Genomic DNA, 15,541 nt, shown 5'->3' on the forward strand with positions numbered 1-15,541 from the left:
TACCCAGGCCCGTGGTGAATCCAAATTATATTTAAATTATGGAAGGCTGCCTAAAAAGACTGTTGGACATCATTGGGATTTTGAACTATTCTCTGAGGACTTGACCCAATGTGGTTCTGTTACCAAACACCCACAAGAAAAAGAAACGAATATGCGCGTGGGCTGGGACGCAAGTGAGTGTTGTTTGCTTGTTTTTCGAGACAGGGTTTCTCTGTGTAGCTTTGGAGCCTGTCCTGGAACTGACTCTGAAGACCAGGCTGGCCTCAAACTCTCAGAGAACTGCCTGCCTCTGCCTCCCAAGTGCTGGGATTAAAGGTCTGCACCACCGCCGCCCAGCTGCAAGTAAATTTTAAAATCAAACTACAGATTGGGAAAAGCCAGCTTTTGTTCAGTCCTGATACTCTAGGGCATAGCCTGCTGCGGACCATCCTGAGGTGACAGCAAAGGTACAGGTGGTTCCAAAGAGGATGCACAACTGTCCCCCAGCAGCCAAAATACACAGTGCAGTGTCCCTGGCAGATGGCCTTAGCCATGAGGGCCACACTGTCTGCCTATCCTAGAGCCATCCTGGGAATAAACAGCTTCCATGCACCCCCCTTCCTCTCACACCTGTGCTCAGACTGCTCTGGAGATGCATCCTCCGCCGCCTCTAAGGTTCCTGAGAGCGCCAGCTCACTGGCAAGTAGTGCCACCCCTAGATAGGTGACCCTGGGTAGTCAGAGAGCGCAGTTTGAGCAAGCCATAGAAAGCAAGGTAGTAAGCACTGTTTTTCCTTGGTCTCTGCCTCAGTTTCTGCCGGGAGTTGCTGTGCTGACTTCCACTCATGATGATAAACTGTAATGCGGGGAAAGGAAAAAAAAAGAATCACAAGCGTCTTGAGTGTCCATCATTTGCATAGGCCGGGCTGGACTGGCTGCCGGAGCTGCCACTCACGGAGGCTTCTCTTCCTTCACAGGTGTTCATCTCCGTGAACTGCTTAAGCACCGATTTCTCTTCCCAGAAAGGCGTGAAGGGCTTGCCCCTTAATATCCAAATTGACACCTACAGCTATAACAACCGCAGCAACAAGCCAGTACACCGGGCCTACTGCCAGATAAAGGTCTTCTGTGACAAGGTGAGCGAGCGGCGGGCTTGGGGAAGAGCGGATGCACCCATCCTTCCCGGGCTTCCTTCCGCAGAGCCGCTAGCCTTAACCAGGCAAAGAAGCTAAAGTGTAGAAGGAAGGGGAAGATGATATCATGTGAAGCTTTGTCGTTGTGCCCCGGTCCTGGCCTAACTCCTTTACTGACTCGCTTCCCTGGAGGCCGTTAGGCAGGCCATGCCCAAGATTTCTGCAGCCACTTCCTGCAGCTACTTAGGGAAACACCTGTGTCAAGTCAGACTCTGGCAGGCATCTGACCACTGGAGGGCGCCTGGGACCTTCACCTTCAGAGCTGTCTCCCAGAGCCTGCCAGATTGGGCACATCTGCAAAGCAGGGTCTTTACCTGTAACAAATGATGACAAATTCAGCGGCTTAAAGCAACATTGTTATTATCTGTTGGTAGCTCCCTCTTGAGCTGACTCAAGGTGTGAGCAGGTCTGCATTCCTTTCTAGACTAGCTCCAGTCTGTCTCCACGCCTTTTCCACCTACTGGATGCAGCTTGCGACCATGTCTGTCTCAAGCCTGCAGTGGCTCACACGGGATCGCTCAGACCCCCTCTGTATCTTCATTATGCCTCTCTCTGATTGTTCTGCTCTCTGATCCCTCGTGAGCACTTCGGGCTTCCACAGCTGACCTAGGATCATTTCTCATCTTCCAGCCTCCCCTCTCCTTTGCCGTGTAATCTCCTGCCCAGCCCCGGCATCAGGTGTGGAGATAATGGACACAGGTGCTTCCGTGGGATGCACTGGAAGCAGTGAGTCACAGCTGGTGGGCACGAGGACTTGTAACCTAGGTCAGGCTCTTCCTACCTGACCACATTCCTCCATAGCCCGGAGAAAACAGCACGATCCAGATGTGTGGCACCAGCACCTGAGAGGCCAAGAGAATTGGGAGACAGAGGTCCAGCCTGGGGTACATGGAGCATGTACACACATACACACATACACACACACAGTCTCAAACAAAGACAAAGCAAAAACCCTTAGGAGGGGCTATCAGGGTATTTGTGTTATTTTTATAAAACTAGAGAAATTGCAGTTTTATTCAAACCTTTTTCTTTTCACATCTGATATTTATGTTCAGTCTTTCCTGACTAATAATTTCCCTGGGCATTCTTGGGAATTCATGGGTTCATTTTTGAGTACCATGAAGGTACTGGTTTCTTCATAAGGCCTCTGCTTAGCAGAGCTGCCTGACTCTCTACTGCCCCCTGCAGCCCTTACTCCGTCCGCTGTGACCCTGCCCCACTTGTTTGCTGGCTTGTGATTGCCTTCTGCTGGCTCTCAAGCTCTCACTTATGAATCTGGTCTCTGTCTAGTGAAAAACTAGAACTAAGGCGCTTTGGGTGTCCTTCGGTGTATCAGCAGTGTATTTCCTTCCTAAGGAAGTTGTGTCGTCTCTTGTTAGAATTGCTTAGCTGGTTTGATAAATGAGTTTCTCATCTTTTGGGAGTAACCGCCATTCAACACGTTTTCAGAGGAAATGTGGGCAAAGTTTGGATTTCTAACCAACGGAACTTGGGTCGCTGCTTTTTCTCTCATCCCATTGGCCCGTCATTTTGGTTTCTGACACACTGTTTAATTAGCCGGTGCCACCATCTCCCTGACACTCCTGCAGAAGTCAGTCTCCTCGGCAGCTGTAGTCATCTTCGCCCAAACAGGCAGCAGGTTCTTGAAGCTAACGTTTTGGGACAAGCCCTGCTGTGTCCGAGCACATTCCCGGAGGGTTATGAGGAGAGTCCTAAGAGCTGGCGGTCAGGTGGTCCCCATACCGTCCCAGGACTTCCTTTGACATCTTTCTGCATCTGAACTGGAGTGAGCCCTTCAGCGCTTCTGTGTGAGAAGTGCTTATTTCGTGCTCAGCTCTTGTGCTGGGTCTCTGGTCTGTCTGTCTGTAAGGTCCGTCTGTCACTTCACGGGTGCTGTACAGACTTGCAGCCAGCACTGCTGATGTAGCTGCAGCCATCCCATTACACATTGCATTTTGTGTGTAAGATCTTCCTGTCTGGCCGGGCGGTGGTGGTGCATGCCTTTAATCCCAGCACTCGGGAGGCAGAGGCAGGCGGATCTCTGTGAGTTCGAGACCAGCCTGGTCTACAGAGCTAGTTCCAGGACAGGCTTCAAAACCACAGAGAAACCCTGTCTTGAAAAACCAAAAAAAAAAAAAAATCTTCCTGTCTGTGACCTTAGGGAGATTCTTCTTTTCCACCACTGGTGGGCACCTGAGTCTGATGAGGCTCCATGTCCTTGAGTCTGCTAAGCATCTGTGTGTTTACGCTTTCGTTGGGTTTAGAACATGTCAGGCCGTTGTATCTTCAGACACGCCTGCTCCTTCCACTCAGGTTCTCCAGTTACATCCGTGAAGTACTTTGAGTTTCACTAATGGCCTGTTGTCGTTTGGTTTTTCTTACTTCTTTCCAGAGAGTTCCCATCATTGTGTGCTAGGTTCGCTGATCCTTTGCCAGGGCTGAACCGATGACTGAGCTCCATCGGTGATATTTTCATCTCAGAAAGTTTAAGTTGAACCCATTTTAGGTCATGACTCTACTTAACAAGCGGTGGGCTTGGTTTTGTTGTTGGTAGTGATGTTGTTGTTGGTGGTGGTTGTTTTGGGCAGTTTCTGTTGTGGTCCTGGGCAGCAAACATGGGGTCTTGTGCACACTAGGCAGTCACTGTCCCACTGAGCCACCCCTCAGTCCAGGCTTAGTTTATTGATAGCTTTTGAACATATAGGATAAAATGACATTACCGACTTAATGTCTGTGCCTGGTATCCATGTCTGGGTCCACTTCCATGATTTGATTTCCTTTCTGTTTGGGTGCAAACCTGGCTGTCTTGCTGGGTTTCTGGCCTTGTGCATTTGGCCTTGCTGGGGCTGGGTAGTTTTATTCCTAGGACTCTTCTTCAAGTTTGCCTGAGACCTCATTAAGTCTCTTGGAAACAGATTTGTTCAGATGTCATCTTATGATCTGATAGGTGTCAGGCTCATTATTCTGCTCTACTGAGCAGGGTTTTCTTGGGTATTACTCAGGGCCCTGTGAGGGGGAAGTTCTTTCCAGTCCACTTGGTGGGAACAGACAGTAGTTTACCCTGTGTGCATGTCGGGGGATGTTTCTCTGTCTGGGCTATGTTTGGAGTAACCTCTTTGAACCCGTGTACCTGGAAGCTGATGAGTTCTGTCATTTCAGAATAGAGTGTGAGTCTTTCTCTTGGCAGCAGCCTGTCTGTGAGACCACCTTTGGGGTGGATGTGGAGCTTCTCGTCTGACGAGGTTACTGTAGGGCTCTTAGGAGGCACTGGGAGACATGCAGCACTATCCAGGATTGACTAGGGCCTGCTTCTCTATCAGGGAGTCTGTGCCTGAGGAGGCCAGAACTTGATGTATTGTGTCTCCCTTGAACACTTTCCGTGGTCTGTATTGAGGCAGGATCTCTCATTTGAACCCAAATCGCCAGTTTGGCAGCTCCTGCTAGCCAGCATACTCCAGGGTTGTAAGATCTCTGTCTCTTGCTCTCTGGGATAGTAGGCAGGGCTGCGGTGCCCACCCGCAGTCTGCATGGGTGTTGGGGATTGAATTCTAGTCCTTACCGTTGTACTGCAAGCATTTTACCTGCCGAGACGTCTCCCTGGCCCCACATATAGCCGTTCTTCCACGTAGGCTGCACATCTACCGTGTACGCCATCCATGTACAAGGTGTTGGCACCTTTTAGAGCAAGCAGAAGGTTTTGTGCTCCGCTTTCAAACCTGATCCTTATCGTGTAACGATGCCAAAGATCAGCGAGAGGCCCTTCACTTCCTGCTTCCTGTCAGGGAGGATATTTAACAGAAACATAAACCAACAGTTCCTACCTCGCTGGGCAACTGTAAGGCCATCCATCTGCACAATCCAGAGACATTATCACTAGACAAAGAAGAACGAGTGCATGTTTCATTGTAATGTGTCGAATGGTCATGCTTTTTACTAGTAAAGTTCTTGTGAATATTTGTGTGGGTTCAGTTGCATGATGCTGCAGTGGATATGCATGGCACAAATACAGGGCACAGCACAAAGACCACTAGTGACGGCTTTGTTTCTTGTGATTGATACCTGATTGTGTCTGCTGCTCATGGGTACCATGTCTTTGGTCAGAGCCACTGCTCTCTGTGATGACATTAGCCACACAGAATATTCACAGGGCCAAGTTTTATCCTTTTTCTTTCATGGTCCTTTCCTATGAAATGGGGGAAAGGTACCCACACCCCAGCAGGCAGTGTGATGTGATAGCAGGTTCTCTCAGGTTCGCCTTTACCTCGTTACATCTGTTATCAAGAAGAATTCTGCTTTATTTGTGTCTAAAATGTTCCCCATGGGTAATTTCATGTAGCTAGAAATGATTTGAAGAAGCTGTAAAAGTGTCCCCATATGTTAATTGTAGAAAGGGGTTTCCGTATGACATTTGCATACGTGCCTATTATGTACGTCAGTGAGAGGAGTGGGCTTGTAAGAGGAAGCAGGCGTGGCAAACCCGATGCTGGCACTCACTTCCAGAGATCCTAGTAGTTCCCAGAGGCCCTGATCTGCACTCTTGTCTCCTCTGTCTACAGGGAGCTGAACGGAAAATCAGGGATGAAGAACGAAAGCAAAGCAAGAGAAAAGGTAAGTGCGCTGCCTGGAGTTCCCAGAGAATGCCTGGCTGCAGCTGTGTCCTGCCAGCCACAGCCCAGACCCTGAAGAGTGCGGGCTGGATGGGGAGAGACTGGCATGGCGAGCACCAGCACCAAGGCCTTCCCCAGCAGCTGTGGAGGAGGGCAGGGGCTTACAGAACTGCAGGCCATGTCTTGGGTGGGCTCAGGCCTTTTCGGATGCTGTAGATCATAGATCAGGCTGGCCTCCAAGTCATAGAGAGGGAGCAGCCTCTGCCTCCCGAGTGCTGGGATTACAGACGTGCGCCAGCACAAAGGCAGCCATAACCATCATCTCTTGGTGACTTGTGGTTTTGCTCCCCAGTTTCTGACGTTAAAGTACAGCTGCTTCCCTCACACAAACGGACGGACATCACGGTGTTCAAGCCCTTCCTGGATCTGGATACCCAGCCTGTCCTCTTCATCCCGGATGTACACTTCACTAATCTGCAGCGCGGCAGCCACGTAGGTACCAGTCTGCCTAGAGAGGCTGCGCCCCCTGGCGGTTTTCACAGTCAGATCGCAATGGCCCCTTGACCAGTTAGTGAGCTCTCTGGAACTTTCAGTCAGGTGACATGGTACCAGTTACAACCGAATGGTGAATGATGCTGACCCAGAGATGCAGTGCTGACCTTTCACCCCAGGTCCATGCGTATTCTTTCCTGTTGTAGCTCATTTAAAGGTGTCAAGAGTGGCCTCACATTTGGGGTTTGAGTCTGTGGCCTTGTAAGTTTGGCTTGGGTGACACCTGTGTCTGGAGGCCCCTTCTTATAGTTCCCGTTACTGGGTGTCATTGACATGTGCCACGTGCTCTACAGCCATATCTTAGCTACCCATGCTAAATTTAAAATCCAGCCACACCCTGCCTCGTGGGACAGGCATTTCGGGAGAGTGTACCTTTCCTTTTTATACTGAGGTCGGGTAAATTCACAAAGGAGACCCTGCCGTGCACTTAGTAGACAGATTTCTAAGGGACTAATGAGTGGTCAGAGGTGTTGGCCAATCCTCCAGTTCTAGTGAGATTGCTCAGAGCGAACTGGAGGCTGCCAGGTTTTTCTGTGAAGGGGCTGGTGCCAGTGAATATTTCCGACTTTTTCAGTCTGTGTCGTCCCCCATCGGCTGTTCCCACTCTGCATTCTGTTGCAGAAGGAGCCACACACAGTGAGTGACTGACCGAGTAGGGGCATCTAAATGTTTACATCAGCCAGCCAGCCTCCGTCACAAAGACCAGCCCCCTGGGTCAGCAAAGTCAGAGAGAGCTCTAAAAACTCTGGGTGTTGAAAAATACGGCTCCAGGATTGTGTCTTTTAGAAGGGTTTGGTGTTTGGCTGGTCGCATTCAAAATCATTTCCATTTGGGACTGATTTACGTGTGGTTTGAAGCATCTGCACAAGTTTGGAAAGTGATCTGAGTCTGTGTCTTTGGCCTTAGGTTCTTTCCATGCCCCCGGAAGAGCTGGAAGGTGAAGGGTAAGGTTTACATTTTGTTTCACTCAAACTCACTCAAACTCACCGAAAATGTAGAGACACAATACAAAGAACTTGCTTTTCCTCTGAGCTACTTAAGCATAGTTTCTCAGCCAGGCGTGGTGACACCCACCTGCCATCCTAGCACTGCCAAGACTGAGGCAGGAAGATGTGATTTGCGGCCATCCTGGGCTGTACAGTGAGTCCCAGGCCAGGGCGTCAAAGAATAGAGAGCTGACCCAGAGCCCCACTGTTCCTGAGTATCAGGTGTGTTTCCTGCTAACGAGGACCTCACTTGTATTCACGGTGTGGATGGGAACACTGCTGGCTCTGTCGCAGGCTCATTCAGGTCACACTGATTGTGCAGTAACACGGTCATGCAAGGCTAGATCCAGTTCAGAGCCTTCGTGTGGTGTGTCTTTAACTTGGGGGACATCTGCAGTGAGGCCTCTCCGTGCACCCCAGATGTGTCCTCCTCCCCTGGGTCCTCCCTCACTTTATCTCATCCCTGTGCCCACAGTGCCTGTATGACTAAGCCTCTTCTTAGATGTCTTTCCTTTTCTCATGTGCTACGGAGACAGTACGCTGTACCCCATAAATCCCTCTTTCACCTCCAAACTTCAGCCTGCTCACTGATCTTTGTCGGTACAGGGCTCTGTTTCTCACTTTAAGCTGTAAACCATCCCGTCCACTCACAGGAATTCACCACTGCCGCTGTTGACATGAGGCTCCTATCCCTTGGTGCCGCCCCTGGTCCTTTTGACTTGTATTCAGTGCTGGTGTCTTCCTTGTCTAGCCTACAGAACCAGTCTCTTGTCCAAGAAATGCAGATTTCCCATAAAGGAGGCAGTGTGTAGAATCCAGGACTGGGGCCCCAGATGTCCCTCTGAAGTCTTGATGCTCCTCTCTGTAGGTAGCCTGCTCATCTCTGTGGGCTCCGTGCCCAGAAGTCCCCTGCTATTAGAATAGCCACAGCCTACACAGACCCCAGCCTGGCTTGTCCTTAAGATGGCTTTGGGACTGAACTTTGAAGACATAGTGAAGTCTGCTTTGGGCATTCCCTTTCCTACTCACACAGGAGTGCATAGATATGAACACCCAGCTCTTGGTGGCTTCCTTAGCCCTCTCTCCCTGCATCTCGGTTTTGGGTTTGTTTTTTGAGACGGGGCTGTACCCTGACCCAGGCTGGCCTAGGACTCACTGTGTGGCCCAGCCTGGCATCCGGCTCAGAAGCAGTTCCCACCTCATGTTTCTGAGTGTTGTGATCTCAGGTCCAAGCCCCTGTACCTGATTTTCTGGGTCCTGTTTTTGCTTTCCCTCCACTCTGACCCTCTCCCAGCCTGCATTTGTCGCCACTAAGCCCGTGCCATGGTTCCACTCATGGTGTCTCAGACATGGCCTCCTGCGGGCACCTTCACCAAGTACATGTTGCAACTAAGGAGCTGAGATGGACTGATCCTTTCAGGCCTGTGCTGTCCTTATTTCTGGTCATCTGTCTCTTCATTCACCCCACAGACCCTTCCCAGAACACATGCCTTTGCCAGCAGTGGCTGAGACCCCTGCACTTCCCTCTCAGGCTCCTTGTCCACTCTCCCCTGATATTTCCATGGAAGCCTTTAGAAGCTACACTGTGGTCACAAGCCTTCTGCTAGACTATCCTACCTGTGGGCCTGGAATTTCCTGCAGCATAGACCACACACCTTTTGGCCACAACTGTCCACCTGACACAACTTTCAGAGTCCCCCTGACCCGAGACATAAAACCCACAATTCCTTACAGCTGAACGAAGGCAGCCATGGCCTGTCTAGTGTGTATTGTGTCACAGCGAGCATGGCTCTGCCTTCCCGCACTCAGTGCTGAGTTAGTGGAAGGGATGCCCAGCCGTGGAGCCCTCCTAGTATGTCACTTGGATGGCCTAGGCCTGACGAGCCCTGCCCAGGTTGTCGTCTGGCTTGGACCCCATAACGAATGGAAAGAGTTTGAGTGTAAAGTACAGCAGCTCTAAAGAACCTCCCTCCTGCTCACGCAGACCAGCGGAGTTGAAGCAGGTGACCTAAAAGTGCTTTGGCTCCCCCACAGGTCTGTCTTGAAAAGGGGGCCATTTGGAACCGAAGATGACTTTCTAGTTCCTCCACCAGCTAAGCTGACCCGGACAGAAGAACCGAAGAGAGGTGTGTTGGGTCCCAGTGGTGATGAGGATTCTTAGCAGTCAGCTCATGGTCTCACCCCCTGCATGTCCACCCTTCAGACCGCCACCTCCCCCGAGAGTTCAGGGGAAACTGCCGTTGGGTCCTGGGGCTCACACTGAGGTGGCATGTGTTGCTCTCCCTCCTGGGGCTGTGTCTGGCTATCCTAACTAGCACCTGTGATCCGTTGTCATGAGTTTCACTCATGTGAATTAACTGCTTTTCTCCCCTGTCCTACCCAGTGCTGCTCTATGTCCGAAAGGAGGCTGAAGAAGTCTTCGACGCCCTGATGCTCAAGACCCCGTCTCTGAAGGGCTTGATGGAGGCGGTAAGTAGGACGCACAGCTCAGTCCCTCTGTAGAAATGGAGGGAGCCTCACAGTCCCAGTCAAACGTTCTGTTAGACAACCTGATTCCTCTGTTGCACTGGAGCCGTGACCTCTTTTCCCAGCCATCCTTTGTGTATAGCACTGCGTGCCTCTGACCCGCCCTGGGCATCCTCGCTTGACTGCAGCTCTGTCTGTCCCTTGTGACCAGCCAGGAATTGATAGGTGTACTGAATTCCATTTGTGATGGCCTAGGGGACAGTTTAACTTTTATACTCTTGATCGAAGAGAAAATTCACATAGCAAACCGCTTAGAAGTTGACAATAGTGAAGTCTTAAAACAAACCATCATCCATAAACTAGTGGTTCAGTCAGACTTGATACAGCATCTGTAATTTCCAAAACTCTAGAAGCTAAGGCAGAAACATTGAGAATTTGAGACAAACATGTCCCCAAACAAAAACTCCAGCTCCTGGTCTATCTCTTCTCCTCACTGGGTACCCGGTCTTTCTCTGCTCCTCATTGGGACCCCAGTCTTTCTCTGCTCCTCATCGGGGCCCCAGTCTTTCTCTGCTCCTCATCGGGGCCCCAGTCTTTCTCTGCTCCTCATCGGGGCCCCAGTCTTTCTCTGCTCCTCATCGGGGCCCCAGTCTTTCTCTGCTCCTCATCGGGGCCCCAGTCTTTCTCTGCTCCTCATTGGGGCCCCAGTCTTTCTCTGCTCCTCATCGGGGCCCCAGTCTTTCTCTGCTCCTCATTGAGGACCCTGTCTTTCTCTGCTCTTCCCTGGTACTCTCGCCTCCCTCTGTGCCTTCCTTGTCTTTGCTAACCATGGCAGACCTTATCCAGAGTACATCCAGGAGGATGTAGAGGTGTGACCTGTGATGACTACCAACCCCCAGAGCTGAGCTCATGTCCCCGTGGGATGTCAGGAGAAGCATGGGAGGAGGGCTGCATGCTGACTCCCCTTTCTGGTTTGTCTTGGCCAGTATCCTAGCACCAGTGATGGCTCCTGACACTTTCCAACCCTAAGCCTGTGCAAATCACAGAAATTTTGATCTCAAAGTGATGCATATTTGAAATGCCCCTTAGCTCCCTTAACAGCTGCAGCGTGCTGAACCCACTTGAAAAGTCTTTTTAAAACAAACACAAAACCTTGGTCCTGCTGTGGAGTCCAGGCTGGTCTGGAACTCACTTATATAGCCCAGTCTGGCCTCCGACTCCCCATTGTTGGGATTTCAGGCATGGGCTACCACTCACAGCTTTATCCAGGTGCACTGTAGGCCCTGCAGCCACCAGACTAAATGACATAAGCCAAATAGAGTGGTCTGCCCAGACAGGAAGACAGAGGACAATGAGATAAGCCAGAGATCCACAGGGAAAGTGTAATGAAGGTGCATAAATCAAACGAGGTGACGGTAGTCCCCGCATCCCTCAGTGCGACCCTTCCTGCATTAGCCTCCTGAGTGCTGGGATCACAGGCATACTCACCATGTTGGCTTTTTTTTTTTTGGCTTTTGATTAAACCTGTGTGACTTGTCTGCAACTCTCAAAGATGAATATGTGCCATTTGCCAGACCAGCAGCATGAACTGCACAGGGTAGGCCCGGCATGCACCGGGCTTCAGTGGGTAAAGCTGATTGGCTCCTAGATGGAGCAGAGGTGGCAGAACAAGTCAAGGAGCTGTCACAGGGAGCTAAAGCCACTCTGACACAGGGCCTCTGGATGACAAAGCCAACCCTGGTCACTAGCTGTGAATGGTTCTTTCAGTCAGTTGACTTGTTGACATCTGAATTAATTAGGGGAATCACCAGCTTCCTCTCCCCAGGACATAGTCCCTTTGTTTAAGCAACTTTTAAAAACAGGAAGCTGACAACCAGGCTGTGGTGGCACAGGCTGCCTTTAATCCCAGTAATAAGGAGGCAGAGGCAGAGGCAGGCGGATCTCTGAGTTCGAGGCCAGCCTGGTCTACAGCAGAGTTCCAGGACAGCCAGGGCTACAGAGAAACCCAGTATTGGGGGAGGGGAGGTAGTGCAGGACAGGAGGAATTACAAATTTGAGGACAGCTTTGGCTATGGTAAGACCTTGTCTCAAAATACACACACACACACACACACACACACACACACACACACAGATGAAAAGATGGGTCAGTGGTTAAAAGAGCACTGGCTACTCTTCAGAGGATGTGGGTTCAGTTCCCAGCACCCATATGATGGCACACAGCTGTCTGTAATCCTAGAGGATCCAGAGGTACCAGGCATAGTGTGGTACAACAGACACCCATGCAGACAAAACACTCATATACAAAAATTCAAAATTGGTAAATGTGTACACATATAAGTAAAATCTTTAAAAAAATGATAAAACAGAAAACAGTATAATTGTGTGGTTTAAAAAAAAACTTTGACAATATTCTTATTCTCTGTTCTTTTAGATCTCAGACAAGTATGATGTCCCCCATGACAAGATTGGGAAGATATTTAAGAAATGCAAGAAAGGGTGAGTAATGGCCGCATTCTGTGTGCCCCTGAAGACAGCTGTCCTCAGCACTGACGTAACACACTGTCAGCGGCACACAGCCCAGAAGCAGCCAGAAAATGCAAGTGTTAAATAAATCTGGGCTTTCTGCTCTTATTTGTTTGTGGGGGAGAAAGTGGAAGAGTGAATCAGAGTCACTCTCTGTAGCCCAGGCTACCCCTGAACTCATGACAGTCCTCCTGACCCAGGCTCCCCAGTGCAGGGAGTGTAGGTGTGGAAAACCATGCCTCACTTTCTCTTCCTTATTAAATTTGAAGATTGGTCTTTTCAAGGGCTAAAGAAATCTGTATTTGCACTTCCGGTGCCTGGCAGCCCTGAAGCGGCTCCACACTCGGGGTGTGTGCTGAAGCTGACAAGGGTGTCGGGACCCTCCTTTCCCATCACCCGCCAGGTGTGAGACTGGACACACCTCACACCACTCTCCTGTGTGGTTTGGCAATGTGGAGCTGTGACCCAAACCAGTTTTCACTGACCCCAAAGCCTTTTCCCTTCCTTCTTGAACACCCCACCCTTGGTTGTATTTTCCAGCTATAGAAAAATGCTTCTTGTCAAGAAATTAATTTTTAGTATATTGTGTGTGTATGTATGTGTGTGTCTGTGTGTGTGTATGTGTGTGTGTTCATGGAGTCAGTTCTCTCCTACCCCTGGATACCGAGGATGGAACACAGGTCGTCAGGCTTGGCTGCCAGCCTTGTCACCTGCTGAGCCATCTTGCTGGCCCCAGAAGCTGTGATTTTTAGTTCTCTTTAGCATGAATAAGCAGAGTACATAGTATAAGACCTTTTTGTCTTATTTCTAAACCAAATGCTAAGGAATTTTTTGGATGACTCTAACAGGAAGGATTAAACTTAACTACTTTGTTTAAACTTTGGGGGTGGCTTGCCAGGAAGGGTAATCCATCAGGATTTGAGTTGTACTGATTCTAACATAGAGCCACCCACATCGGGTACCATTTAGGGCATGAATACTCCAGCGTTTCCTGTCCATCACACCACCAGTGTTTCTACCACTGGGAGCCTTAACTCGGTTCCCTCCCTGCATGGTCCTCACTGGCCCCCACCATAGGCACTGTGGGGCACTCTGTCTCCTGAAGGAGGCAGCCACCTCATGGGAGGGTATGACAGTGTCCCCACAAGTCACAGTCGATGCCCAACTAACAAGAAAATCCAAGCCTTGCACCAGGGCCAAATAGGACAGTGGGAACTGACGCCCTGTCTTTGTCCAGGATCCTGGTGAACATGGATGACAACATCGTGAAACACTACTCCAATGAAGACACCTTCCAGCTGCAGATTGAAGAAGCTGGCGGGTCGTACAAGCTCACCCTAACAGAGATTTAAGGTGTGGGGCTCAGCCCCAGGTGTGGGAGTTCAGTGAGAGTGTTCCAGAACTTACAGTTCAGCCAGCTGAGGAGCTCGGGCACCCACCAAGATCTTGACTATCAGGGAAGGAACTTTTCACGTAGGAGATGACGCTATGTATACCATGCTGTGTTGATGTTTCCCATGTGATAGAAATCCATGCGTTGTTGTGTTTAAATTTCTCATATGCTTAGAAAGCAAAACATGAGAACTTTGTACCAGCTCTAACAGACTGTGGGAACCTTGGGGTCTGCTACATTACTTACCAAATCTCTGGAGATCTGCCTCTGTCTGTGATAGCGGTGGGCTGCTGGTGGCCGAGGGTCAGGAAGGCAATAGCTTGTCTTTGAGGATCTTGTGTTCTTGCCTGACCTCAGTCTAACTCCAGCTGCCTTGGGGAGTGGGCCCAGCCCTGAGCAGTAAAGGACTGAGCCCTCTCCCTCCACCTCTCCTCTTCTGATGTTTACTTAGTAGGGTGCATTCCTGGAACCCTCCTTGCGACTTCCTTGGACATACCGACTACCTTTCTTATGAAGAACTTACGTGGTGGCAGCGTGAAGTTAGTTCAGTTAAAGCTGCGTTGTATATAAGTGCAATATCTTTTTGAAGGTCTGCCTGTAAATGTGTACATACATGTCTGATATAAATATATAATATATAAATACAGTTCTGTGTACAGATAGTGGAGGCGAGCAGGAACATCTACTTTGCAAACCCTCCCCAGAGAAGAGGGTAAGCTATTTTTGATAACGTGGACCAAGCAGGTGGAATGCGTTTTCCCAAACACAAGCAAGTGTTCCCTAGCATAGCAAAAAGCCATCTCAAGTGGCGGAGCCACCTGCTCTTGAGAGTGCCGTCGCCATGTGGGTTTCTACACCCTGAGTGGAGCTAATGGAAGACTCAGCTGCAGCTACCGTATGGGGTGCGTGTGCAGTGTCAGCAAAGCTGTGCTCATGCGGATCACAGCTGTCATCGTGAGCCAGCGATGCACCCCAAAACGGGCCTACTTCTGCGAGCACCGTGTTTCAGAACTTCAAACCGAGGCTACCGTGCACTAACTAGAAAGCTCTAATGGAATTACATTACTGTGGCAGGGGAATGTTTTGTACACACTTAAATATTTAAGAAGAAACTTTGCAATGTAATTTTATAACAAATCCTGTAACAGAAATACAATTGCAGGTCTCTTTAGGTTCAGGGAACTAGAATAGGTCATTTGTATGAGTAGGAATGTTAGCTGTATACTTAGGTAAAAATATTCTAATGAAGTATGTGAACAAAATAGCTGGTTTTCTAAGCTACGGGATACGGGTCATATAACACTATTTTATATTTTGTTTTATGAAATCAATTTTACTTGTTTTAATTGTATCATTGAATGTGTTTTAAACTAAAGGGATTGAATTTTATATGTCTGATTCACAAGATGTCAGCTCCTGTTACTCCGTGCGACTCCTTCACTCCATCCTTTTCCATTGCCTGACTAACCTGGAACTTGCTATGTAGCCCATAGCTCAAGACTCAGAGTTCTGCTTCCCAGGTGCAGGGATTATAGGCATGCACCACCATAGCCTTCCAGCCCGAGGACTGCATGCATGCACCACCATAGCCTCCCAGCCCCAGGACCGCATGCATGCACCCCCACAGCCTCCCAGCCCCAGGATCGTATGCATGCACCCCCACAGCCTCCCAGCCCCAGGACCGCATGCATGCACCCCCACAGCCTCCCAGCCCCAGGATCATATGCATGCACCCCCACAGCCTCCCAGCCCCGGGATTGTATGCATGCACCCCCACAGCCTCCCAGCCCCAGGATCGCATGCATGCACCCCCACAGCCTCCCAGCCCCAGGATTGCATG

At 49.9% G+C, this 15,541-nt stretch overlaps 1 protein-coding gene across 1 annotated transcript in view; it reads left to right on the forward strand.

The window, feature by feature from the left end:
• Positions 1 to 15,083, forward strand: part of LOC121438878 (grainyhead-like protein 1 homolog) — a 46,744-nt gene extending 31,661 nt beyond the window's left edge. The window contains exons 9-16 of the mRNA XM_041639370.1: positions 956 to 1,114; positions 5,728 to 5,779; positions 6,131 to 6,270; positions 7,237 to 7,274; positions 9,351 to 9,442; positions 9,700 to 9,785; positions 12,217 to 12,281; positions 13,546 to 15,083. Of these exons, the coding sequence (XP_041495304.1) occupies positions 956 to 1,114; positions 5,728 to 5,779; positions 6,131 to 6,270; positions 7,237 to 7,274; positions 9,351 to 9,442; positions 9,700 to 9,785; positions 12,217 to 12,281; positions 13,546 to 13,660 (747 nt within the window). The 3' untranslated portion in view covers positions 13,661 to 15,083. The remainder of the gene's footprint in view (positions 1 to 955; positions 1,115 to 5,727; positions 5,780 to 6,130; positions 6,271 to 7,236; positions 7,275 to 9,350; positions 9,443 to 9,699; positions 9,786 to 12,216; positions 12,282 to 13,545) is intronic.
• Positions 15,084 to 15,541: the final 458 nt, after the last annotated feature.

Source organism: Microtus oregoni, unplaced genomic scaffold (assembly GCF_018167655.1).
Source record: "Microtus oregoni isolate MIOR12 unplaced genomic scaffold, Mior012 000058F_ref0000040, whole genome shotgun sequence".
NCBI classification, from domain to species: domain Eukaryota; kingdom Metazoa; phylum Chordata; class Mammalia; order Rodentia; family Cricetidae; genus Microtus; species Microtus oregoni.